A 13,621-nucleotide genomic window follows, 5' to 3' on the forward strand; every position below is an offset into this window, starting at 1 on the left:
CTTAACCCACAGAGCCAACGCCCCAGTTCCCCAATGGAATTTTTTGTTCAAATTACCACTGATCTTTTTTTAGTACACTCTGAACTTAATCATAGGACATCAAAAAAGGACACTTGCTTCCCAGTGCTACATGACACACCTGGATAAAGCTCTTTGGGGAAACTGAGATCAAGTATTTAAGAGAATCAGGGACTGGAGAGATGGCTCAGCAGTTAAGAGTGATGTGGGTTAGAACTTATTGGTGCTGATTCTTAGTCTCCCATCACTTCTCCTCACTTGAGACCAGACCTGAGCAGGCCAACAGTTGAGACAGGTCTATCCCAGCACCAGTGGGCAGCTGAAAGTCAACTACAAGCTGCTGGGCATGGCGGGACAGTCCCGGCTAATCCTAAGGCTAAGGCAAAGGGATCCTTGAGCCCAGTTAAAGCCTGCCTGTGCTGCATGGTTAGACACACACACACCCTGACACACACACAACCAGCTTTTTAAAAAAGAAACAAAAAACCCACCATGACTAGGGAGATGGCTGGGTGGATACATAAGGACCTGAGTTCAGATCCTAGGACATAGCCAAGCCAAACCATATAAGGGTGGGGAAGGTGGGAAACTTGGAGCAAGCACCCATGCAGAGAAGTACAAATAAACCCTTTATTGGGCAAAGCAACCCGTGGCTACGTCCTGCGAGGCCAGGGGAGAGGTCAAGGTCTCAGAGGGGATAAAGAGTACAAAAGGTCAGAGGCCTGGTACCCTCTGAGAATGCCAGGCAGAAGGTAGAGGGCCAGCCAAGGTCAGGCCTCCGCCTCTGCCTCCCCGGCAAAGAGTGGGTTGACGAAGTAACTGAGGCTGGCGTTGCTGTCCACCTTCGAGGATGGGCTGGGTAACTCCACGGAGGGCTGCGGGGTCACAGGGTCAGGGAGTGTCCGCGCCGAGTGCCAAGCCCTGGACATGCCCTGGTACGCCTTCCCACCCTCCTGGGGATGTCCGACACGCCTTCCCACCCTCCTGGGGATGTCCGACACGCCTTCCCACCCTCCTGGGGATGTCCGACACGCCTTCCCACCCTCCTGGGGATGTCCGACACGCCTTCCCACCCTCCTGGGGATGTCCGACACGCCTTCCCACCCTCCTGGGGATGTCCGACACGCCTTCCCACCCTCCTGGGGATGTCCGACACGCCTTCCCACCCTCCTGGGGATGTCCGACACGCCTTCCCACCCTCCTGGGGATGTCCGATACGCCTTCCCACCCTCCTGGGCATGTCCAGTACGCTGCCTTCCCAACCTCACCTGCTCCTTGGAGGACATCAGGTCAAAAATCGGATTGTGGAACCCCCGGGGCAGCCCTATGGAGGCAGGTTCCGCCTCCCGGTCCCTTCTCCACCTGCGGGCGCCAGCGCGCGCGTGACCCCTTCGGGCAGCAGCCGCGACCCCGGGCCTCACCCAGCCGCCCTGGGGGTGCACGTGCCGCATACCTGAGCCTCCCGCTGCGGTGCAGCAGCAGCACGCTCCCCAGCAGTGCCAGCAGCACCGCGGCCACCACGCCGACCGCCAGCCCCGCGCGGGGCCTGAGCGCATCCTGCTCCTCCGCAGAGCCCGCGGCGGGCGCGCCCGACAGTCGCAGGGCGGCGGACAGGACGCCAAACCCGCGACCTGCAACGAGGCGAGCTCAGGGGCGCTGAAGGGCCACGGCCGCGCAGGGCGAGGGCGCCTCCCTTACCTGGTCCGGCCGCGTCCTCCAGCAGCGCGCGGCCCAGACGCCCCGCCGCGCCCGTCTCGGGCCGGGCCTCCGCCAGCACCACCTGGATCTCTGTGTCCGCCTGGCGCGGTCCCGACGCGCTCGGCACCTTGGACACAGCCACCTGCAGCCCCTGGTACTGGGGCTGCAGAGGGACAAGGTGGGCCCAGGACTCAGCGTCGGGGATGGTAGATGCAGGTGACAGTGCGACCCCGCGGAAGGGACCGGGAGAGGGTGCGCGGCGGAGGGGGCGTACACGGAGGGGCGCACGTGGAGAGGCACATATGGGGTGGCGCACGGAGGAGGGGCCCACGCGGACAGGGGGCGCACGGAGGAGGGGGCCCACGCGGACAGGGGGCGCACGGAGGAGGGGCCCACGCGGACAGGGGGCGCACGGAGGAGGGGCCCACGCGGACAGGGGGCGCACGGAGGAGGGGGCCTCGGAGATCTCTGTGCAGCCGGGTCCCGCCGCCCCTGCCCGCCAAGGCCTCATTACCAGGCTCAGGAACTGGTCCAGCAGCCGCGCTCGGTAACGCTCCAGGTCAAAAGTAGCGTTGTGGGTCAACGACAGGACGGCTCCTGCGACAGGAGGGCGGGTCAGCGCCGGGACCTCACCCCAGAGGGGAGCCGAGGGGGAGTTTGAGGGCGGCCTGGCGCTCACCGCAAAGGTCACAGCACTGGCCCTCCGGTCGGAGGGCGTCGAGGCAGGTGGCGGGAGGGCAGCGGCCGCCCAGGGGCTGCAGCAGCGCGGCGCAGATCCACGGCAGCATCTGCGTGGGGCGCGGGCGTGAGCGAGGGCGGCCGGGGTCTCAGCCCGCCGTCCGGGCAGCGCGCGCCGCAGGCGAAGCTCACCTCCGCGTTGCCGCAGACGCAGCCCGAGGGGTCGGCGCAGGCGGACGAGCCCACCCTCAGCGAGCCCGGCCCGTGGAAGCGCAGGCGGCCCGCGCGGGACCTCAGGAGAGCGGCCAGGTCCTCGTCGCGCGTGAACGTCTGCGGGTGGCCGCGTGAGGACACGCGTGCAGACCGAGAAGGGCGGGAGGACGCGCGGTGACACCCGCGGACGCGGAGCTGGGACCCGCGCCCTCCCACGCCCGCTCACCTGGCCCAAGGCCGAGACGCTTCGGACCTGCACCAGGCTGGCTGCGGGGCCGAGTCCCACGCGGAAAGAAGCGTCGTTCGGGAAGAGGACGTCGTCGGCGTGGCAGGGCACGCGCTCAGCATCCACCGAGAAGAGGCGCGGCTCGTTCCCCGAGCGCCACAGGTGGGGGTCCAGCCAGGAGAAGCGGTCCGGATTGTGGAACAGCAAGGGGGCCCCTGGGGCAGCCCACGCCCAGCGTTGAGACCGCGCGTGGGGCTCGGCCCTCCCCGCGCACAGACGCGTCTCGGTCCCCCGTCTCACCCGAGTCACAGGCGGAGTCGGAGCCGGCTTCTGCAGCGCTGAACCCGGCTCCGGAGGCCAGCACCAGCTCCCCATCCTGAGGCAGGAGCTGCGGAAGATGCAGGTTGAGGCGGCACGTGATCCAGGCATGCTCTGTGCCCAGCCTGGTCTGCTGGGGCCGCGACTGTGGCTTGGTCCCGGCCCTACGTGGCCGAAGCCAACAGGAAGATCAGGGGCTCGCCAGGGAAATCAAAGGGAAGGACGCTCTATGCCGCGCGCAGTATGTGCCAGGGCTCCAAGGCTCCAGGAGCCCAGTGCCCCCAAACTGGGCTGGAGCAGGGGCTAGAGGGTCCCATAGGCCTCGGGGGCAAAGACTGAGGCTAAGGAGCAGAACACAGCTGGAGACCTACGATGCATTTGGGACAGGGGGTGACACTTGCCAGAACCCATCACCCCAGACAAAGTACAGACCTGCAAACTAAACTTTAAAATGGTAAAGGGCTACTAGGGAGGGGCTTCAGTTTCCCTAGTGGACCACCAGAAAAGGGGGAGCCGCGCCCATACCACACGGATCTGCCACAGGAGCCTCTCCCCCGTGAAGCCGGCAGTAGCCCCGGCCTCCTGTGTTAGGTGTGTGGTGGTGGGGAAGGGAAAGGATGGCCCCAACGCCCGATTCCCCACCTCCAAGGCCAGGACCCGATCCCTTCCATCCATCTCCCAACATCTGCTCAGTGCAGACTCATCGGGGACCAACACCACCCACACCCCTTGTCCCTCTTGAGGAGATAGGGCCTGCTCTTCCACCTTCCCAGAGCCTCAAACCTGCACAAAGACAACAGAGACAGGTATGAGGTCACAGGCCAGCTACACCGGCACCAAGGGTGCCACACAGGAACGTCAGGTACTCCACCCTCAGGTATCCAGAAGCAGGCAATGATAGACACTCAACAGCACCTCAGAACAGGTGTGCCAAGTACAAAGTGTGAATGTTGCACATTTTCACACAGAACCAGGGCTGCGGTGTGGCTCAAGGGGAGACCAGTCTAACCTGTGTGAGGCCCTGGGCTCTGTCCCCAGCACCACAAACAGATAGAGCATGAGGGGGAATGTGAATAGAACATGGAAACCTCATCAAAGGGCAAGCAGAGGCAGATAAGCTAGACACGAGGACCCGCCGAGCTGCCGAGTGCTCAGTGACCAGTGCTGGTGTCCAGGTGCCACAGAAAGGGAGACCTGGAGAAGGGTGGCTGTGGACAGCTAAGCACCAGATCATGAGGTCTGGGAGAGACCGAGGCAGAAATGTAAGGACACACTAAGAAACCCCTTTCCAGGTTTGAAGTCAGAAAACTTCAAGTTGAATGCCAGTAAGTGGAACTGGGAAATCCCCACGTACACATGTACATGGGCACACATACATGGGTGTGCACACGCACAGAATATTATCAGAGACAGAGAACATTCTAGCTTCAGAGAGGAACAGATCACCTAGGATATAAAAAGACAATAGAGTCAACATGTTAGGTGCTGGCAATTTTAGTCAGTGGTTAGAGGACCAGCCTACTGTACCAGAGGCCTGGGGTTCAGTCCCAAGAACCCCCCAAAATGGGGATCAAATCCTAGCCAGTCCAGAGTTGGAAGCTGGACGATCCAAACTTGAACCTCAGCCTCAGCTTGAGGCCCACATAAGGCTACATCAGACCAGAACCAAAACAAAACAAAAAAGTTACATTTTGAGTAATCATGTTACATATTAAAAGAAAATAATTCTCTAGGCTAGAGAGATGGCTCAGCAGTTAAGAGTGCTTGCTGATCTTGCAGAGGACTTGGGTTCCCAGCACCCACATGGAGGCCCACAACTCCAGTTCCAGGGGATCTGATGCCCTCTTCTGGCCTCTGTGGACACTGTGTGCACATGTACTTAACAACAATATTTTCTTGCCAAACATTTCAGTCCAAAATGTTCTATCATAGTCAGGCATAGTGGCACAAATCTGTTATCCAAACACTTGCTAAACAGAGGCAGGAGAATCAGGAGGAGTTCAAGGCCAGTCTTGGCTACTTCATGAATTTGAAGCTAGCCTGGACTACATGAGACCCCCATGTCAAAAAAAAATTCAATGATGAAGCAAAGTAGAATTTTGCAGTGAGCATTTATCACCAGATTTTTTTTTTTTTTTTGGTCTTTTTGAGACAGGGTGTCCCTGTAGCCCCAGCTGTCCTAGAACTCCCTATGTAGACCAGGCTGGCCTTGAACTCACAGAGATCCGCTGGCTTCTGCCTCCTGAGTGCTGGGACTAAAGGTGTGCACCACCACACCAGACCAATATATATTTTAACCAAAAATTCTTTTTTTTTTTTGTCTTTTTTGAGACAGGGTCTCCCTGTAGCCCCAGCTGTCCTAGAACTCCCTATGTAGACCAGGCTGGCCTTGAGCTCACAGAGATCTGCCTGCCTCTGCCTCCCTAGTGCTGGGATTAAAGGCATGCGCCACCACGCCCGGCCTTTTTATTTTTTTTAAACAGTCTCATATGCTGGCCTCAAACCCACAATGTAGTAAAGGTCCCATAAAGATCTGCCCTGTAAACATGCTCAGAGCCAGTGAGAAGACTGAGTGCCAGGAGCAAGGTTGGGGAGTGTACCCGCATGCTACTATTAAACAGTTGTAAAGTTCGGACTAAACTGTGAGGGAGGAGTGAGAGTGGAAGAGGTGTGTGCTAAAATACTTGCTTGTTTGCCAGGTGGTATATGCCTATAATCCCAGAACCAGGGAGGCTGAGGCAGAGGGTCTGCCAGCCTGGGCTACATGGTGAGATCCTGTCTCAAGCAAACAAAATAAGAGCCAAGAATGGTGGTTCACACCTGTCATCCTAACAATTGATTGGCTAAGGTGAGAGGATTGAACTCTGCATAGCAAGTTTGAGGCCTGCTCTGGCTACCCAGTGAGACCTTACCTAAATTTAAAAAGGAAGGAAAAGCATCTCTAATCTGTATGTATCTGATTATTACTAGTCATAATCAGTTGCACTCAGATCCTTGGCACCTGTGTATATCTATAAGGTCATCGGGTAGATTTCAATGGTAATGTTTATCCCCTCTACTAATTAACATGATGTAAATTTTTATGCTTCCTCTTCAAATATAACTCTTTTTAAATTTGTTGATTTTTTGTGTGTATATCACACAGAACATCCCAAACCATCTTATTCAACTATACACCCACTTCCTAGATGGCACCCTCCCATAGCCTCCCTCCCCCCACTAGAGCCCTTACACTCTGTTATCCCTGCTACTGTCCACTGTGTTGTCGGCACCCCCCAGCTGTTCCCCACTACTTGTCCATCTAGCCAGCCTATCTAGAGGTCTTTGTTTTAGGAAGATCAGCTGTTCCTCATCTAGTTTTCTGGTTTCCGGTCTAGAACTTGTAATGCTAGTAACTACTCTTGCCTTTACTTCTCCTTCACATCTCCTATTTACCAGTCAAGGACTTTCTTTTCCCCCTAGAGATAAGAGTTATGCAATTTGGGAGTCTTTTAGATAGACCTACTGAAGGGGTACCCCAATTGCCTCACCCTGCATCCCTGTTCAGCATGGAAGAAGCCAGAGTGGTCTGTGTCCCGATTCCCTATCAGCAATTTGGGTAACCTCTTCAGAGGATGGTGTGAAGGATGGCTAGGCAGTTAGGGTAAAAAGACCCTGAAGAAAAATAGCCAGTTTCTTGGCTAAAAGTCAAAATGTCCTTGGGCCTCTTAGCAACATACTGTGTTCCAAAGGCCAAAAATGACAGAAGTATTTGGGAGCTCTTATGTAATCCCTGAAAGATTTTAGGGTTACCTCTTCAGGGGGTAATGTTAGAAAAAAAAAAAGAAAAAGAAAGGAAGAAAGAAAGAAAGAAAGAAAGAAAGAAAGAAAGTAAGTTAGGCCTGGAAAGCAAAAGGAATTATGGTCATTTTTGTGCGAAAAGAACTGACCGGAGACTATAATTTGTAAAAGGCATCATTCATGACGGAAACCGGTCTGTAAGGTGCTTCTGAGTCAGTCTGAGTCCTGTGCAGGACCTCTACAAGTAGCACTGTATGACTTGAAAAGAATGCGGCTGAATGCAAAGTTTTGGAGAAACATGGGAAGATGACTCAGCAGTTAAGAGCACTTACAGCTTGTCTGGAGGTCCCAGGTTCAGATCTCAGCACCCACATCAGGCAGCTTGCCATACCTATAGCTCCAATGCCTCTGACCTCCATGGGCACATTCTCTCTCTCTCTCTCTCTCTCTCTCTCTCTCTCTCTCTCACACACACACACACACACACACATAATTAAAACCTTTTTATATTTGGAGATGGAGAGATGGCTCAGGGGTTAAGAGCACTGGCTTCTCTTGCAGAAGACCCAGGTTCGAATCCCAGCACCCACATGGGGGCTAACAACCATCTTTAATTCCAGTTCCAGGGGATCCGACACCCTCTTCTGTCCTTCATGGGCACTGAACAACACAGGTGCACTTACATACAGGTAGGCATAACAGTCATACACATTAAAAAATAAATAAAAATAAAATCTAAAATTTAGAAAGTTTGGCAGGATGAGTTGATGGCAGGAAGCTGTGTTCAACTTAAATCCTGGTGTTCTGTGGCCCTGTGTTCATTGTACACGTCTCTCCAATAGTAAAGCCCCTTGTAAATGAACAGCGAAAGGAGACTGGAGTATTCTCCCGCCAACAAAGCAGGGCAAAGGGTAGAGATGGGAGAGGAGGGAAGGGAAAGGAAAACCCCAGGAGGGCAACTGCACTCCAAAGGAACACGGGGAACACTGAGCAAAGGTTACACTGGCCTCTGTAGATACAGGGATCTCCCACAGAGCCGCAGGGAAGGCACTGCCGGCTGGAACTGTGCGATCCACATCTTCCCCAGGTACTCACAGCTGAAATAATTTTGCCACTGACCAAAGGTCAAGGCTGGTGGTCTGGGGAAGGAGACTGGAATTGAGTGTTTGTACATGGCACCGCAGGCCAAGATCACTGCTGAGAAGATCATGGCATCCCAAACCAACAAACAAGGACTGGTGGAAGCAGGAGAGTCTCCCACAAACAAAGCTGGGCAGAGGGTAGAGATGAGGGTGGGGGCAGGGAGAAAAGCCCAGAGGGAATTCCACTCCAGAGGAATGCAAGTCTGAGGGGCATCTGTGTCAGTGCCATCAGAGCCCTGAGTGCATGGTGAAGCCTTAGGACTTGCCAGAAGCAGAAGGTCCCCAACTTAGGCCCTTAAACCCTTGCTCCTAGCCTCACTCTGAAACACTAGCCTTGTGAAGCCGATTGAGAAATGGTCCCCGGTCCCAGCTAACCCCCAGCTCCAGGACAGGGAAGGGCAGGCCTGAGCCCAGAGCACATCTTGCAGCAGACAGACTTGGAGGCCCCTGGGTCCCTACCCAGTGGGACCCCATGTGCGCGCAGGTGTCCCCACCAGAGCCTTCTCCGGAGGCGTCAAGCTCAAGGCCTGCACAGAGGCCTAGGAAAGCGCTTGGGCAACCCCGGAATGGCCAGTCCCCCTGTGGCCAGGCCTTAGCCACAGCCTCCAGCCTTACCATGTCGGAGATGGCGTAATTGTCTCGCACCAGGACTGACACCATCTGCAGTGGGAAGTGGAGTCAGCTAGGGGCCTGGCAGACCTCCCCACCCCAGGCCGTCCTAAAGGCACCTTGTCCACTGGGAACTGGACGGCGTCTCCTGTGCACGGGGTCCGGTTCTGGTTCCAGTTGGTGGCGGTATCGAAGTAGGTGTTAGGGACCCAGAACTTGTGGGCAGCCCGCGTCAGAGCTAGAGAGAGGCGGGCTGAGTGTCTGCCTCCCTCTGGGAAGAAGGCCTGTGCACTAAGCCCTGTGGGGTTGGGACCCCACGGTGGCCTGGCCTGGCCGGGCGCAAGTTGGACCGCGGGGGAAGCCGCTGCGGCACCCCCGTGGTGCTCCTACGGACCCCGGACCCGCTGCGGCACCGCAGTGCTACGGACTGGGGAGCCCTGTAAACGTGCCCTCCTCGCTGGGTGCGGCCCAGCCTCCCCGCCCCCAGTTTACCGCACTCTGGAGGAGCGGCCTGCGTCGGTTAAGGACAGCACCCCTGGGTCTGGGCTAAGGGGCACAGAAAGGAGTCTGGGCTGGAGGAGCCGGGCGGCCTGCTCGGACTGCACGGAGGAGCTGCGAAGGGCTCGGAGGTCGGACGGGGTCAGGGCTGCGGTAGTCACAGCTCCTGGGCGCTGGGGGGAAGGGATCAGAGCTGGCTGCATGCAAGGGCGACGTCAGCCGCATGCTCGGGACGGGGAAACTGAGGCAGGCTGCGAGCCCTGCCTCCCCACCCCCTCCTCTCCTGAGATCTTGACCCTCCGGGCCTAGAGAAGCCTCCGCCTCCAGGGTCCCTAGACCCCGCATCACACGCGGTGTTGCGCGCCTGGCCTACCGCAGAGCTGCAGCCACAGCAGGACCAGGCCCGGTGTGCCCATCTCGCTCACTGCTCTGTGGCCTTGGATGCGGACTTTGCCCCGCGGGGCCCACGTGACCAGGAGGAGCTGCGTGGGAGGGGTCGCCCAGAGGTTACACATTTACCTCCGGACCTGCCCAGCCTGATCCTGAGTCCCCCCTTCCCCCAGGAGCCTTCTCAGTGACCTCTGGCACCTGTCCTTTGAGATCCAGGGCTCTGGGTGCCTAGAGGGTGACCAGCTAGTCCTTCCCTGTGATGTGATGTGGACGCAGCCACCAACCTCGGGGGGCTTAGCTTTCTTTGCCCATCTTTCTCTGGCACGCTAGCCAGGGTTGGTGGAGGGTCTGCAGGGATTGTGGGCAGCTGTCGTTGGTGGGTGAGTGGTGAAGAGGAAGAGGAACCCCGTAGTGGCAAGCAGATGTGCAGCAAGGCAGCATGTGCCTGGATGGATGGCTCATGAGAGTGAGGGGTGGAGGGATTCAGCCTCTATGGGACCAGTACTGGTGAGTGGATGGATGGTGCAGGATGAACAGTGAAAATAAATGGGTGCGTGCTCACCAAGCAGTGGTGCAGGGTGACAGGTGGCTTGTGTGGGAACACAGTGGATAGTGGCTACTGGTGCTAGGTGCTAAATGGTTGATAGTAATGGGTGATGGATGGTGGGTGGATACTGACTAGGTTGATGGTAGAGGGGTATAGGTAGAAATGGTGGCTGTCAAATAGTCACCAATAGGTAGGTAGGGGACAGTGGATGGTGGCAAGGTGGTCAATGATGAACAGACACATATTTTAAGTGTGGATGGTGGGTGGCTTAGGAGGATGGGCAGTGGGCTGTAAAAGGATGCACAGTGGACGGCAGCTGACCGTCGGATGGAGAATGGATGAACATGGATCCATGAGCCGTGATGCTGTGGGTGAAGGTAGCTTGGCAGATATTGGCCGGGTGCCTCAGTTGGAAGGACGGTTTAGGTGAAAGGGAGTGAGGAAAGGTGGGGTTCTGATGGAGAATGGGTGAAAATGGACAGCAGACAAGGTCACCTAGTCTGCAGGGGCTTCAAGGCCTGAGGTAGGTGGCGGAAGGGATGCTGTGAGAGGGAACTGAAGAGTCCTCCTAGGGCCTGGAGGTAAGCTGGGAGAGGTGGAGCGAGGGATGGATGGCAGGCTGTGATGGCTAATCTTGACTTGAATCACCATGGAAACACATGTAAAGATATTTCCAGAAACCAAGCAGGGAGGATCTACACTGATGTGGGGAGCACCGTAGGCTGGGGTCCCAGACTAAGGATAGCAAGCTAGACAGCCACAATCCTCTCTGATCCTGACACAGACGCACCACCACAGTGGGACCCTCTGCCTCGTGCTCCTGCCACACTTTCCGGCTCTCCAACCATGAACCAAAACAAGCGCTCCCTTCCTAACATGCCTTTCTCAGGTAACTTGCCACAGCAGTGTGAAAAGTTAACTAATATACAGGAAGTGCTGGCAGGATGGCCCTGGGCTTGAGGTTGTACAGATGGACAGACGAATGGATGCTGTGATGCCTGCCTGGTGATATACCTGTGAATGGTGGATGGATACGTGGGTGATGGGGGGCAGAGTGGGACAGGGTGGTGGACTGACTGCAGGATGTGCAGGAGGGCTTTGGACTGAAGAGCTGTTCAGGCTTGAGGAGGCCCTGGCCCTCCTTGGAGCCACAAAGGGCTCATCTGCAGAGTGCCTACCCTCCCTCGGCTGTTCCCCTTTCTGCTTCTCCCATGCAGAAGTCTTTCACCCACGAGGGTGTGCCCTTTTAACACCTAGGTGGGGTCTCACTCGGCAGGGAGCCTAGCGCTGGCTATCCTTTACTCTTCAAGAGAGGAGGCACCAGTTCTCTTAGCTGGGCAGCTGAGTGCCACTGGGGGGAGGGGGGCTGGCCACTCCTGCTGGAGAAGGGGTTGCCCTTGACCTCTGGTTTGGTCAGGGGCGAAGAGGACTCTGGAAGTCACCCTCCTGTTGGCTGCCGTCTTGCTTCTCAGTGAGGAGGAGGCCATGTGAGACTGGGCTCTGGCCCTCACTGCTGAACCATTGTGAGCTTTCAGGACCAAGCTGCTGTGGCCAGGCTGGTGCTCGTAGCCTGCACCAAATGGCCTTGTGGGGAGGGCAGTGAAGGCACCTGAGCAGCCAGAGAGGCTTCCTGAAAGACGCAGCATTAAAACACAAGGATGAGGTCACTGCTGCAGTTGCAGTGTGGGAAGATCCCCTGGGACCAGGGGCAGATGCAGTGTTCACAAAGCCCTTGACTGCGTACGAGCCTCAGGCACTCGGCCACAGGGTGAACTGATCAGGGCCCTCAAGGGAAATGGGAAAAAATGCAGAGCCCTGAAGAAAAACCAGGAGTGGCTGCTTTAGACAAACAGCTCTGGGCCTGGCTCAGCCTCTTGCTGTTTTGGCTTATTGCCCTCCTGTGTTGGTACCTCTGTACACCCAACTTCTGCCAGGGAAGCTGGCCTGAGAGCTTCCTGAGTGGGCCACTGATGGAGTGTCACCATGATGCCTCCCATCTGCTCATTCACAACTCTGCACCGATGGCTGTGTGGGGTTGCACACTGGTTAGCCACTGTGGCTTATGGTCTGCCCTGGAGTTGTGGGGAATCATGAGTAACAGCTCTGCCCTCTTGGGGGCAGAACAGAAATAAGCAGCCTGCAAAAGCACTGAAGCAGGGACACAGGAAGTGTAGGAGGTAGGCCAGGAGCTGTGGAGTGGGGTGGGGAGCTGGTAGAGGGGTGCCCGGGAGCTGGTGGAGGGCTGGGAGCTGGTGGAGGGCAGGCACGTTGTGGCTGGTGGCTGGGGCTGCACTTGACCAATGAGGCGAGCCCAGAAGGGTGTAAAATGGATGGGTCTGGGCTGGTTACACTTGTCATTGCTGCACAATGAAGCTGCCAATTCCCTTAGTCTCTGTTTCATTTCTTTACCTGCAAAGTGGGTCCCAGTGCCTGTGGCTCCATTTTGATGTGGAGGTGGGGCAGGCTCTCTGGAGGCAGGGCATAGCCAAATGCACAGTGGTCACTGCCTTCTCCATCTTTGGGCAATAGGAGAGAGCAGCGGGGAGGCTGAGGTCCCCAGAAGCCCTGGCTGGCCTGGAGCTGCTGCTCAGTAAGTCTCCTGGCCTCCTCCAGCTGGGGAGGGTCTTTGTCCAGAGCCTTTGTCTTGCCTCCCTCCCTTTCACAAGGCTACTTGCCACCTCCAGTTCTTTGCATGAGGAAGGAAGGTCATGGGTCTCTGGGTCAAGAAAAGCCAGAGCTGGAGGCCTGGCTTGCTGACTCCAGGCTTGCACACCCGCTGTCCCTGGGTGGGAGTGAGTGGGACAAAGGCCACTTGGCTTAAGAGCAGTCTGAGGAGGGTGTCATCCCAGGGAGAAGCAGCTCTAGTGCTGGTTCCTGTGACCTGGCCTACAGTGCAGTCACAGCAACTGTGTCACAGGCTGCCTGTAGGACCTCACAGAAGTGGGGCAGCTCAGTGGCCAGGCCCCAAGTTTCACAGCAAGAGGGCACACAGGTAGAGCCTCCTCAAACCCAGTGCCACGGCCACCGTGTGCTCCACCCCATGGGGCTGCAGTGCTGGGTGATCTCTGAACCTCAGGCTGGAGGTGCAGGGTCCAGCCACCCATGGTCACCACAGGGTCCACCCCATAGGGGACCTTGGAATAGATGCTACTATGACCCCTGGCAGATGGAGATCCTCAGAGGTGTGGGTGTGTCTGGATGCTCCTGAAATCCTACTCCAGGTGCCAGCCCTCTGTTGTCCCTGCCCTCAGCCCTGGACCCACATGTGCTACTAGCCCCCAGGCTCCACAATCCATGGCCCTGGTGCAGGCTCACACAGTGGAGGCCAGTTAGAACAGCTCAGTCATCTCTCCCCTGGACTTTAGCTCTGAGCCACTAGCTTGTGCTCAGGGTTAAGTTGCAAGTGACCCTGAAATGCTCAGGGATGACTCAATGTGACAGGGCTTGGGCGGGCTTCTTGCTCAGTCCTGATTCCCCAGTTGTTTTAAAAACAAGGTGCAGTTG

The 13,621-nt window shown here is 56.9% G+C and overlaps 1 protein-coding gene across 1 annotated transcript; it reads right to left on the reverse strand.

The window, feature by feature from the left end:
• Positions 1–628: 628 nt before the first annotated feature.
• On the reverse strand, positions 629–9,653 carry Amn (amnion associated transmembrane protein). The gene is made up of 12 exons (XM_008825579.3): positions 9,554–9,653; positions 8,802–8,920; positions 8,689–8,733; positions 3,134–3,221; positions 2,834–3,048; positions 2,587–2,724; positions 2,396–2,504; positions 2,231–2,313; positions 1,717–1,879; positions 1,472–1,649; positions 1,287–1,380; positions 629–893 (listed from the first exon to the last, which is right to left on the reverse strand). The coding sequence occupies exons 1-12, from the start codon at positions 9,594–9,596 to the stop codon at positions 789–791; spliced, it is 1,380 nt and encodes a 459-aa protein (XP_008823801.1). The 5' UTR covers positions 9,597–9,653; the 3' UTR covers positions 629–788.
• Between the last annotated feature and the right edge of the window lie 3,968 nt (positions 9,654–13,621).

This window comes from Nannospalax galili, unplaced genomic scaffold, assembly GCF_000622305.1.
Source record: "Nannospalax galili isolate Female #2095 unplaced genomic scaffold, S.galili_v1.0 scaffold188, whole genome shotgun sequence".
Classification (NCBI taxonomy): Eukaryota; Metazoa; Chordata; class Mammalia; order Rodentia; family Spalacidae; genus Nannospalax; species Nannospalax galili.